The following is a 14,134-nucleotide window of genomic DNA, read 5'->3' as shown; positions in this document are numbered from 1 at the left end:
CCTGGGGACAAAGACTATACTCTTTTTCAGAATTTCATGAAGCATCTACACTCTTGAAATCTATGTATCTCTGGTAGTTAGGAAAGTTTCTTTCCTACATTAGGTCCTTAATAAATGCATCTTCAATGTGTGTATGTGTGTGTGTGTGAGTGTGTGTGTGTACATACATTACACATATACACTATTACTCTCTCTTTGTGTTTCCCTTACAGCTCTGGCCTTACCATAACATTTTTTTTTTTAAGAATTTATTTATTCATTTGACAGACAGAGATCACAAGTAGGCAGAGTGGCAGGCAGAGAGAGAGAGGAGGAAGCAGGCTCCCTACTGAGCAGAGAGCCCGATGTGGGACTCGATCCCAGGACCCTGAGATCATGACCTGAGCCGAAGGCAGAGGCTTAACCCACTGAGCCACCCAGGCGCCCCTACCATAACATTTTTAAAGTATATAAAGATGATTATGCTATTTAGGAAGCCAATTCTACAAGTAGACTTTCAAAAAAATCTGTAGATTTCATCTGATTAATTTTCAATGCTGATGAGATTGTAGGAAATTCTTAACTCTCATAAAATCCTGGTGGTAGGATAAATTGGTACAACTCTTTTGTATAGACATACTTCAAGGGCCATAAAAAATTTCATTGTCTTTGCCTGAGTAACTATAGATTCACAGCGGAAACAAAAAGAAAATTGATTTGCACAAAATGTTCATTATTCTTTCCTTTATAATGGAGAGAAAATGGGGAACAATCTGAATGATGGATTTCAGTTTTGAACTCTCAATGGACTATAAAAGAGCTATTAAAGTTATCATTATAATGACTATAGCAACAGAAATACAAGCTGTTTTCTAAAAACTATAGTTAATGCTGTAATTACAATTATGTAAAAAGTGTATTTACATAAACACTAAAGATGTAAACGAAGTTTTTATTTTTCAATGATTTCTGATACTGATAAAAGCAGTTTTACACAGAAATCAGTTGCTTTTTAGTTACACTAACAATGAAACTGTAGAAAAGGAAATTAGAGAATCGATTCTATTGACAATAGCCCTAAAAACCATAAGATACCTTGGAATAAACCTAACCGAAGAGGTAAAGGATCTCTCGATACTTGAGGAACTACCGGTCACTCCTGAATGAAACTGAGGAAGACACAAAAAGATGGGAAAACATTCCATGCTCATGGATTGCAAGAATAAACATTGTTAAAATGTGTATGTTGCCCAGAACAATCTATACTTTAACATCATCCCGATCAAAATACCATTGGTAGGGGCGCCTGGGTGGCTCAGTGGGTTAAAGCCTCTGCCTTCGGCTCAGGTCATGATCTCAGGGTCCTGTGATCAAGCCCCACATCGGGCTCTCTGCTCGGCAGGGAGCCTGCTTCCTCCTCTCTCTCTGTCTGCCTCTCTGCCTACTTGTGATCTCTCCTTGTCAAATAAATAAATAAAATAAATAAATAAAATCTTTAAAAAAAAAAATACCATTGGTATTTTTTAGAGTGCTGGAACAAACAATCCTAAAATTTGTATGGAACCAGAAGAGACCCTGAATCACCAAAGAAATGCTGAAAAAGAAAAACAAAGCTGGAGGTTTCCCATTGCCTGATTTCAAGCTTTATTACAAAGCTGTGACCACCAAGACAGCATGGTACTGGCACAAAAACAGACACATAGACCAATGAAACAGAATAGAGAGAGCAGATATGGACCCTCAACTCTATGGTTAAATAGTCTTTGGCAAAGCGGGAAAAAACATCCAGTGGAAAAAAGACAGTCTCTTCAATAAATAGTGCTGGGAATATTGGACAGCTATGTACAGAAGAATGATACTGGACCATTCTCTTATACCATACACAAAAATAAACTCAACATGGATGAAAGACCTCAATGTGAGACAGGAATCTATCAAAATCCTAGAGAAGAACATAGGCAGTAACCTCTTTGACATCGGCCACAGCAACTTCTTTCAAGACATATCTCAAAAGGCAAAGGAAACAGAAGCAAAAATGAACTTTTGGGACTTCATCAAGATCAAAAGCTTCTGCACAGCAAAGGAAAACAGTCAACAAACCAAAGAGGCAACCCATGGAATGGGAAAAGATATTTGCAAATGACACTACAGACAAAGGGCTGATATCCAAGATCTATAAAGAAATGCTCAAACTCAACACCCAAAAAACAGATAATCAAGTAAAAAATAGGCAGAAGACATGAACAGACACTTCTCCAATGAAGATATACAAATGGCTATCAGACACATGAAAAAAATGTTCATCATCATTAACCATCAGGGAAATTAAAATCAAAACCATACTGAGATACCACCTTACACCAGTTAGAATGGCAAAAATTAATAAGGCAAGAAACAACAAATGTTGGAGAGGATGTGGAGAAAGGGGAACCCTCTTCTACTGTTGGTGGGAATGCAAGTTGGTGCAGCCACTTTGGAGAACAGTGTGGTGATTCCTCAAAAAATTAAAAATAGAGCTACCCTATGACCTGACAATTGCACTACTGGGTATTTACCCTGAAGATACAGATGTAGTGAAAAGAAAGGCCATATGTACCCCAATGTTCATAGCAGCAAGGTCCACAATAGCCAAACTGTGGAAAAAGTCAAGATGTCCTTCAACAGATGAATGGGTAAAGAAGATGTGGTCCATATATACAATGGAATATTACTCAGCCATCAGAAAGGATGAATACCCAACTTTTGCATCAGCATGGATGGGACTGGAAAAGATTACGCTGAGTGAAATAAGTCAAGCAGGGAAAGTCAATTATCATATGGTTTTACTTACTTGTGGAACATAAGGAATAACATGGAGGACATTAATGGAGGACATTAGGAGAAGGAAAGAAAAAGTAAAGGGGGAAGGAAATTGGAGGGGGGAAGAACCACAAGAGACTGTGGATTCAGAGAAATAAACTGAAGGTTTTAGAGGGGAGAGGGGTGAGAGGATGGGTGAGCCCAGTAGTGGGTATTAAGGAGGGCACACTTCGCATGGAGAACTGGGTGTTATATGGAAACAATGAATCTTGGAACATGACACCAAAAACTATGATGTATATTGTATGGTGACTAACATAACACAATTAAAAAAATTTAAAAACAAAAAATAAAAAGAAAAAAATAAATAAAAAGAAAATCAATGCTAAAATAAAAAAGCCTATGCCTTATCAATGTTTTAAACTCCAACAATCATCTCAAAGCACTGAGCTAGCATCACTTCACTGATATATCACATCTACAAAGTTTGTACATGAAGCAGATCCAACACTTAAAATAATTATGCAAAGCAGAATCAAAAGTAGTATTACTTGCATATAACGCCCAGTTCTCATCATACCACATGCCCTCCAACTAATGAATTATTGAACACTACATCAAAAACTAATGATGTACTATATGTTGACTAATTGAATTTAAATTTAAAAAAAAGTTGGGGGGCCTGGGGGGCTCAGTCAGTAAGTGTCTGCCTTTGGCTCAGGTCATGATCCCAGGGTCCCGGGATCAAGCCCCACATTGGGCTCCCTGCTTAGCAGGAAGCCTGCTCCTCCCTCTCCTACTCCCCCTGCTTGTGTTCCCTCTCTCGCTGTGTGTCTGTCAAATAATAAAAAAAAATTTTAAAAAAATAAATTTAAAGAAAGTAATATTACAAAAAAGGCAATTATAGTTATTTTTTAAAATATTTTATTTATTTGACACAGAGAGAGAGAGATCACAAGTAGGCAGAGAGGCAGGCGGGGGGTGGGGAGCAGGCTCCCCGCTGAGCAGAGAGCTCTATATGGGGCTTGATCCCAGGACCCTGAGATCATGACCTGAGCCAAAGGCAGAGGCTTAACCCACTGAGCAACCCAAGTACCCCCCTCAAAAAGCAATTTTAATCAATGTATTACATAAGATATTCAACTCTAAATTAAGATTTCAATAACATATTTCAAAATGTCAAATACCTTTGGGTAAATTTCAAATATGGTGTGTAATCTATTACCGCAGGAAAGTTTCCATCCAATCCTTCTCCCTTGAGGCAGAAGCTAAGACAAGAGACAATAAATATGTCATAACACATTAACTTTTAAATCAATGTTAAGTATTATAAACAAGCTCTTGTTAAAGACATGTGTTTCATCAAATTGCAGGTAAATTTTTTTATTTACATTTAATTCATACGTTACCTGTTACAAATAAACATCTTAATAAAGATACTCTACGTTCACTACCAATGACAAAGGATTGCACAAGTTAATATACTTTAATATGAATATATCATGCCAAAGGAAAACTTTCTGAGAAATTTGTTCAAACATTATTTATTGGACACTACCTTGGTCTTCACTGGATTTTAAGACATCATTAGAGGATTTTCAGATGAAGACTTGTTCACATTTTCATACAAACTCTAATGTGACACTAACTCCTCAAAAGGTCTAATTAGAAAAATGAAAGTTTTCTAAACTACCTGAATAGGTGAAAGGGCTTGGAAGTTAGACCTAAAAAAAAATGCTAAAAAAAAATCTCCTTTAATCTTTTTTTTTATTATTCTTTATTTTCCTGTATTTTTATTTTTTTCCCTTTTTAAAAAAAATAACATAATGTATTATTTGTTTCAGGGTTACGGGTCTGTGATTCATTAGTCTTACACAATTCACATACCGCTACCCCTGTAATATTGATCACCGAGCTACCCATCCCTCCAACCCCCCAACCCCTTCAGCAACCCTTTTGTTTCCTGAGATTAAGAGGCTTTTATGGTTTGTCTCCCCCTTTGGTTTCATATTGCTTCATTTTTCCCTCCCTTCCCCTATGATCCTCTGTCTTGTTTCTCAAATTCCTCAAATCAGTGAGATCACATGATAATTGTTTTTCTCTGACTTACCTTGCTTAGCATAATACCCTCTAGATCCACGTTGTTGCAAATGGCAAGATTTGGGGCATTTTTGATGACTGCATAGTATTCCATAGTATGTATATATGTGTGTGTGTGTGTGTGTGTGTGTGTGTACCACTTCTTCTTTATCCATTCATCTGTTGATGGACATCTGGGCTCTTTCCATAGTTTGGCTATTGTGGACATTGCTGCTATAAACATTCGGGCACACGTGCCCCTTTGGATCACTACCTTTGTATCTTTAGGGTAAATACCTAGTAGTGCAATTGCTGGGTCATAGGGTAGCTCTATTTTCAACTTTTTGAGGAACCTCCATGCTGTTTTCCAGAGTGGCTGTACCAGCTTGCATTCCCACCAACAGTGTAGGGGGTTCCCCTTTCTCTGCATCCTCGCCAACACCCGTTGTTTCCTGACTTGTTAATTGTAGCCACTCTGGTGTGAGGTGGTATCTCACTGTAAAACGCCTTTAATCTTTAGTCAATCCTTTTTGAGGACATGGCAACAAGAAAGGTTGAGATTTGCCCAAAGTCATACTGGGAGTCTCAAAACCAGTAAAGAAACTCTAAATCTCTTGGTCTCCCAATCTAGTCATCTTTGTTTTGTATGATGATATATCCAATTGGATAATAATTTTTTAAAAAGGTGTTTAGTTTTATTACTATTTGGGAAGAAAAAAGTACATCTTCTGTGAACATTAATAAGAACAATTACAAGATGTAGGTTGATCTTTTAAAAAAACAAATTCATCTATGAACTCCCACCTTCTGGTTTCTTTGGTAAGTTTGCTTGTTGAAATACCATTCTAATATGTTAATACCAAGCGCATGTATGTACTTTTTCATACTTGAATAAGGAGCGAACAGAAGTGGCCTCACTTTATAAGAGCTTTCCTTCATTTACAATACTATTACGAATGTATCTTTAAGAGATTTGCTTTCAGCAGCATGACAGGTGAAAAAGTAACACATTTAGGATAAAAAAAACCAAACCTCTATATTGCATCTATCATACTCATATTCTGAACAATTAAGCTAATAACTGAATATGACTTTATTAAATCTTAAATAGAGGAAAATTGTACTGACAAAATGAAAGTACTTTGAAAAGGAAGTGATTTACTAAAAAACAGTAACGTCAGTGGAAATGAACAGCATTATTTTCTGATTCAAGATCTAAGAGTAGATTTTCATTTAAGTTTTATACTTATTTTGTTGATATTCTTGAATTTTTAAGTGATATTTTTCAAAAGAATTATAATATTTCCATCATTCTTATGTTTGAGTTCTTGTTATAAAGAAACATTTTACTTTTAGCATAATGTAAAATCTTGGATCAGCTTAAGAAATGCAAAAAGATACTCCCATAAATCTATGAAAAGTTTACATTTACATTTTTATTAATTACAGTCTTAGTCTGAAATCAATTTATCATGTTGATAATAACAAAAGCAAATATGAACAATATTTTTGATGGTCTAGATTCATAATACAAACATAAGATACCCAAGATATGCCAGGATCTTTTTTATTTCAATACATGAGGTAATGAAAATCTTTCATGCTTTGAATCTACTTTTAGTACATCCTTTTTTATTTTAAAGCAGTAGCTAAAAAAATACTAAGAGATAAGATCCAAAAATTTCCTCCAGTGCTACTAGGGTATATAATTTTTCTGCTGGGGAAATGCAGTCTAGGATTGTTTTGCCCAAGCTAGTAAGCAAACATGTCAGTTAATTCCTTAACCTGAGAGTCTTCTGAAAGCAAACCCAGTCAGAAAGCTGATGTAGCTGGATAAGGAACATGAGTCAAATATCAATATCGAGCTGTGTGCTCTACTTAGTAGCAAACCAAGGAAAAAAACCTAAGTAGAAACTATTATGACGTCCAATAACTTAAAAACTGAATACATTTAGATTAAGTACCTGAAATCAATAGCATTTAGTCCAAGCAGCATGCCGGCAAGCATATTTGCTTCCTCACCTAAGACAATTGCTCCATCTTCATAAAATCGCCTAAAAAATGAAATGGGTAAATACATAAATATTAAAAACACACTGAAGTTTTGTCTATAGAAATTAGAGACCAAACTAAAGTACAAAGAACTAAATTTTATTTATCAAAATAAAAACTATCTGGATCACCCAATTCTTGCAGATACTTAGGGGGGAAAATGCCAACATAACAAAAAAAAATAATTCTAAGCATTTCTACTTCTCTTAAAATCCCTAAAGTGACTTTCAATGGGCCAAGATTGTCTACTACTTTTTCCTAATAGGGAAGCAATTTGAATGTAATTTGAAAGGTGGCAAATTCACAGTCATTTATACTGCTCTCTTTTTGAAACTATGTAGACTATTGTAGTATACACTGAACAAACACAAACATTTTTTTTTATGTAATTCCAAGGGTTATTAATTAAATGAAGAACAAGAAAGACGTGATCATTTGTAATTCATGCTAACCTTTAGCATTACAATACTAATGGGCTAGCAGGGTGACTGTGAATGAAAAAGAAGTGTTCATTATCTCTTAAAAATATGAATATGAATCTATCAGTGTTAATTCCTATAAAGCTTTCTGTTTCAGTTAATGTTAGTAGTTAAAATATTAAAATTTTTATGTTAATATACTTAAAATAAATATTTTGAGAAAATATCATGATATGAGCCGAAAGGTATTTTTCCACAAAAGAATGTAAGATCACTGTATTTACTTTCCTTAATACTGCGCAAAAGCTAGTTTACGTTCAGTAAGCAGGGATCATTTAATTGTTATGTCTATTTAGATATACACAGTGGATGCCACTCTGTAAGACCCCACTAACTAAAGGAAAACATTTTAGTAAATGAAATTTGTCTTACTCTTTATGGTAAAAAAGATTTTAATTGCTCATAATCCCACTGCCAATTTTACATAACTCAGTTTAAAAATACTTTTATAAACATTATCATCATTTGATACTTGCTCAAAAACCCCATGAAGCAAAGGTGGAAACAGCTATCATTAGTTTCAAATTTACCATCAAGAAAAGTTAAGAATTAGGTTAAAACAATTTGCCCAAGCACATGCAGATAAATTACTTAGGGAAGAAACCTAATTCTTCTTACTTTAAGTTCTATATATTTCCATTAAACAATATCATAACACAATAAAAAATTTCAAAGCAAAAAAACCCCAATACCACTATAAAAATATTTAAAGAGAATTTAACCTATGTTATAGTTCATAAGGAATTTTAAATGAATAAAAAGTACAAAGGAAAATAAGAGACCACTATTCTACCTGCTATCAGATATAAGGCTACAAATAAATACTGTGGGAAGACTAGCTTGGAATAGATGCTTTCTGTTTCCTTGGAAATATGGGAATTGCTTTAATTGACTTATACAAAAAAGAGAAAAACTAAAAACTTTCAGTCTGACAAAGATTAATAAAACACATGGAAGGAATTTCTATATACTTAACTAAGATATTCCACAAAACATAAAGATATTTAAATAAATCTATATACCTGAGATTCTGTCACTGTCCCAATAGCTAAACTGGCTGTTGAAAGAGCATTTTCACTCCTAGAAGAACTATGATTATAATGGCTCTAGATCCCCAAATTCTATAGGATACATGGCTTAGAAAAAAGTCTGGTCTTTGATACTGGGAATCACCCATTATTCCAAGTATTTCTCTATATAAGAAAAGGTCTACTTTTTTTTTCTTCATCTTTAGTCCACCATGTTTTAAAAGTACATTCTAAAAATCAGATCAAAACAATTTCTGCTTGCTTCCTAATGTCAAAATTGATTTAGGGACTGTTGAAGAATATCAAACACACACACAAATCTAACCAATTTTAGAGATTTCTTAGTCTAAAGATGTTACATATGTGTATATAATATTGTTTTGATGAATTTTTTTGGTTTTAGTTTTACTAATAATTTTTGATCTTAAACAATATAAGTGAAAAACTTGTTACATGTGAAATAATTCCACTCAAATAAAACCATACCTGAAGCGTTATGTTGTACAGACCTCATTTATTATAACAGTCTTAACTGCAATAAAGGGTATGGGAGAAAAAATGGAAGAGGAAGTGCTAGCTAAAGAGTTGTCCAGGGGTGCCTGGATGGCCCAGTTGGTTAAGCACCTAACTCTTGATTTCAGCTCAGATCATGATCTCAGGGTTATGAGATGGAGCCCAGCATGGGGCAGCATGCTTCTGGGCATGGAGCCTGCTTGGGATTCTCTCTCTCTCTCTCCTTCTGCCCCACCCTCTCCCCACCCGCATTTGTCCTCATGCTGGCATGCACACTTTCTCTCTCTCCTTAAAAAAAAAACAACCCACAAATGAATTGTTTCTTGTATGCTGGACATCTCCATTGTTAGAGTGGGCTAAGAAAAAAGTATTTTTCAGAAAATACACTTCTAAGTTTGAGATAACTTTTTAAAAGTAACTTAAGTCAGTATTCATAAGAATAATGAAGTGATCTGAAGAAGATATTTTTATCATTTAATCAAAGACATCATTAACATGTATTAAAGAATCAGATGCTATTAAGAAAATTTTTATTCTCTTAATCAAATCAACATATCAACAATTTTGAATGAAAGTCTGATTCTTGTCATCAACACTTTCAAAGACTTAAAATAAACCTGTAAACTTTAAAACTCTTCATTTTATCTTGTTGAAAAATTGGAACATTAACAAAGTTTGCTTATATAACCAAAGTTATGTGACAAATGAGACAAAGGTCAACCCTAAAATGACTGAATTCAGTAATAATAAGGTATACACTAAAAATTCTCTTTCTCTGGTTGAAAATATTTTTTGTTCTAAAGAAAATAATTGTATGAGAAGGATCTAACCAAAACAGTAAACTGAATTGCCAAATGCATTATTAACACTGAAAATGAAAGGTAAAAAAGAGATATAAAACTTCTATTTAAAGCTTTATACACTGGATTGTATCTCTAAAGAAGTTTTGCATGTTAGAAGCAAAGGAAAATTATGAGCAACTCTTGATATTACTGTGATCAGGAAGAAAAACTTCCCCTTTTTATTAGGTATACTCCTTCCATTTATTTGTCTGTTGAGTAGAAAAATATTTGAAACCAGGAAAACATTTAAAATAACACCCTAATAATAATAGCATTTTTTCTCTTATCATATATAATTTAACTCTAATTGAAATACAACTCTATATAATGCTATATTTAGTATTCATTTTGTAAGAGTATTTGAAGGCCTTTCAGGTACTTAAGTAGCAAATACCCTTTGGATGGCATCCAAGGTGAAACACCAGTGTAGATCATATCAGTACTATACAGTATCATGCTTCAAATTTTCCCTTTTTGAGAGTTGAAATTATTCTACATACTGAAAATGCAATATTAAAATATGAGAAATGCTATGTTATAAACCAAAGAAATTCCATTATCACATTCTTGTTCCCTTGCCCAATTTAGTTACTACACATGAAATTTTAAGGGAGGAGTTTAGAAAAGTCTCCCTCATGACATGAAAAATAGATTATAGCATTATAAATAAACGTTATATTTCATTCAAAGTCCAACTGAATCAGAATGAAAAACTGACCAGAGGTAAATCTCCAAATACCTTGCTAAGAATGTGATATTCATTAATGATTTTATCAACAAATATATAATAAATTCCTACTATGGGGCAAGAACTGTGTGCTAGGTACTAAAGTTAAATGGTGAACAACCTAAGCATGGTCCCTCTCCATGGAGCTTCCTGTCTAGGGGAGGGGACAAGCAACAAACAAAAGAAAAACGTAATTAGAGTTGATGATAAGTAGTATAAAGCAAATAAGCAAGTGGTTGAGGTAGAGAAAACCTGAAGGAGAACTCAACTCTGAAGAAAATCACTATTAGGAGAGACATTCTTCGGTGTCTAGCTTGAGATCTTAAGCCCACAGAAGTCTGATCACACAGGGCTCTGTAGACCATATAAAAATAATTGTAAATGTGAATGTTTATTGAGAGTCAATCACACTTACTATATGAATTATCCTCTTTAACTTTACTAGCACATATTACGCCAGAGAGGAATTAAGCAGTTGTCTAAGGGTCTACAGCAAGAAAGTAGTAAAGTCAGGATTTGACTCCAGGAAATGTATATGAAGAGAAACAATTTTAATGCTTCTTAAGTGGGAACTGACACAAACTTTTTAACTTTTAATAAGATTGGCTGGAAGATATATGGCTAGTGGAAGAGGGCAAACTGGAAGCTCACTTAGAACAACAATAGGGGAGTATAGACAAGAGATAAATGAGGTACTATTACTCGAGCAATCATGGAGATTAAGGAAATAGACCAAGATAGATTTTTGGAGAGAGGACTGACAAGACTTGCTAATTAGGAATGATTATAGAGAATGAGGAATGAAGAGAAATAAAATATGAATTTTAGGCTCTGACTTGATCAAACATGTAGGTAAGTTGTGAAACCATTTGCTAAGAAAGAGGTAAAGAAGGCTAGAAGGAAAAAATCAAGATATCTGAACTATTTACATATTTAGAGTAATTCTAAAAACTCTATGAAGACAGACAGGAAGGAAAATGAATGGAGAATAAAGATCCCACAATGCAGGGCTGAGCCAGGAGAATACTGACATTTCAAAGTTGTAAAGAATAAAAGAAGTCAAAAAGAGAGACAGAGACAGAGTCTAAAGGGGAATTACAGAAGGAGAAGGAAATGCCATGGAACATTATATAAGTTAAATACAGAGGTTTTTCAATAAAGAGTTAGTATTTAACTGTTTGTTTTAGCTGGGCAATGATGTCACGTATGGACAAGAGATAAATCCATTTGGTAGCTTGTATATTATTGGTATCCTTTTAAAAGTTATCCTTTGTGGAGTGGTGAGGGAAAGACATTGCCCAAGAGTGAATACAAGGGTGACTCTAAGGTAAGGAAATGAGACAGTATGTACAAACATTTTTTGAGAAGTGAGGTGATGAAGCTGAACATGGAAATGAGCAAAAGGAAATAGAAGTTCAAGGGAGAAGTTTTTCTTTTCAAGGTAGGAGACAGCACCATCTGTTTATATGTGAGTGGGAATGATCCAACAGTGGGAAAGAGATTAAGAATAAGAATAGAGAAAGTTGATAAGTAATGGAAGAGGTAAATGGGGATAGGATCCAGAAGAAGGTGGCCTTTGACAGAAAAGACATTTCTACATAAAAAAAAAGAACCAAAGGTATATGCTTCCAGTATGTTTGATGCTAAGAATAAGAGCATTCATTTATGATTAAGTTCAATATTCTAAAGAAAGGAAGTCTTACATTATTATGCTAATGAAATATCTAGTTCTCTGTATACAGCAATTTTTAAAGGGCGCTCAGAATGCTTGTTACTCTCAGGTCACATGGTCTACATGCATGACCAAGAAGATTATTCTTACTTTTACAACAGAATAACATCAAATATATCCTTCAGATTTTTCCTACTTGTTTCCAGGAATTACTGTTTGCATGGGTCTTGGACCATAAAATGTTTTCAAAGTTTATTCATGTCATAGCTTATATCAATACTTCATTTTTTTTTTTTAAATAAGAAGTTTATTTAGACAAGATGCTTGACGAAGGGAAAACTATCTAGGATTCATCTCTTATAGACTAATTAAATCCTCTCTAAAGACAGATCACCCTACATTTAACATCTATGTACAAAAATGTTATAAAACTATCCTTGATTTTATACTAATAAATGAAAAATATTAAAATTCTCCAAACAAGGTATGTCAAAATTTTCATGTTCTTTTTTTTTGGTTAAACAGCGAAAACAAAGTAAGTTGCTAGAATATAAAGAATTGAATGAGCATGAGCACAGAGAATGAGAGTATTTTCACAGTCATTATTTTTCCCCCATCCCATCTCGATTTGATGTCAATCAAAATACACCGCTGGATATTTAGTACCAAAAAAGTGCAATATGCTAGTGCAAATGTGCCAGTGACTTTATGTACAGTAAAGAAATGGGAAAGAGGAAAATGAAAAAGAAGATCATGTAGTAGTCAGGATGTGGTGGAACAAAACTGTGTTTGTTTTGTTTTGTTTTGTTTTTAACAGAAAATGTATTCTTGGTCTGTAGGAAGAGAGTTTTGGAATAAAATAACAAGTTCCTTTTTTAGTAGACACTTTCTGTCTACTGCTGGAACGCATCAATTTTATCCTTCATTCTCATTTCTAACTGTGTGGGTATGTCTGCTTCACTGATTGGCTGCCTTTCAAATGGGACTTTGATCTGCCTCAGAGACAGATCTGTGTTCACAGAGGCTTTCCTTAGTTTGTTTAGTGTTGTATGCTTAAATCTTACACCGCCCCACAGAACCACGTGAACATTACTATGATTATTTTTCTCAGTCTTGACTTCTCCCTTGGGCTTTTCATCCACCATGGAGAATTTTGGAGTCTCCTCAGCTGCCACTTCACAAAGGAGGTACCAGGTCATCCACAGCAACTGAGTACACAAGCAAGTACCAGTAAAGGCAGAAGAAGCACTTCATTTCTTTATATGGCTGAAGATCATTCCACTGCATGGAATACACATTATTTATTCATTCATTGATCAGTTGATGGGACATTTAGGTTGTTTCCACTTTTTGGCTATTATGAATAATGCTACTATAAATATTTGTATAGACACTTTTCATGAACACATTTTCAATTATCTTGGAAATATATACACACACATATGTAGGAGTCACATGCAAGGTCATATGGTACATCTATGTTTAACCTTTTGAAGAACTGCCAGACTGTTTTTCAAAGGGGCTGCATCATTCTGCTTTTCTACTGTCAAAGTATGAGGGTTTCAATTTTTCTAGGTCCTTGCCAATATTTGTTATTATGAGTTCTTTTGATTTCAGCCATCCTGGTGGGTGTGCAGTAGTATTGCATTGTGGGTTTGTTTTTGTTTTTTTGCATTGTGGTTTTGATTTGCAGTTTTCTGATGGTTAATGATACTGAGCATCTTTTTTTTTTTTTAAGATTTTATTTATTTATTTGTCAGAGAAAGAGAAAGCACAAGCAGGCAGAGTGGCAGGCAGAGGCAGAGGGAGAAGCAGGCTCCCTGCCAAGCAAGGAGCCCGATGTGGGACTCGATCCCAGGACCCCAGGATCATGACTTGAGCTGAAGGCAGATAATCAACTGAGCCACCCAGGCATCCCAATAGTGAGCATCTTTTTTGTGTTTATCAGTCATCTGTATATTTTC

The 14,134-nt window shown here is 34.4% G+C and overlaps 1 protein-coding gene across 2 annotated transcripts in view; it reads right to left on the bottom strand.

Annotated features, from left to right (window-relative positions):
- RUNDC3B (RUN domain containing 3B) overlaps positions 1-14,134 on the bottom strand; it is a 142,130-nt gene that overhangs the window by 53,810 nt on the left and 74,186 nt on the right. For both annotated transcript variants that reach the window (XM_080818592.1, XM_080818593.1), the window contains exons 5-6: positions 6,822-6,911; positions 3,966-4,046 (exon numbers count right to left, since the gene is read on the bottom strand). In XM_080818592.1, the coding sequence (XP_080674718.1) occupies positions 3,966-4,046; positions 6,822-6,911 (171 nt within the window). The remainder of the gene's footprint in view (positions 1-3,965; positions 4,047-6,821; positions 6,912-14,134) is intronic.

The sequence above is a fragment of the Martes martes genome, assembly GCF_963455335.1.
Source record: "Martes martes genome assembly, chromosome: 11".
Taxonomy (NCBI): Eukaryota; Metazoa; Chordata; class Mammalia; order Carnivora; family Mustelidae; genus Martes; species Martes martes.
The sequence above is the reverse complement of the archived record's forward strand: the minus strand, read 5'-3'. Positions and strand labels throughout refer to the sequence as shown.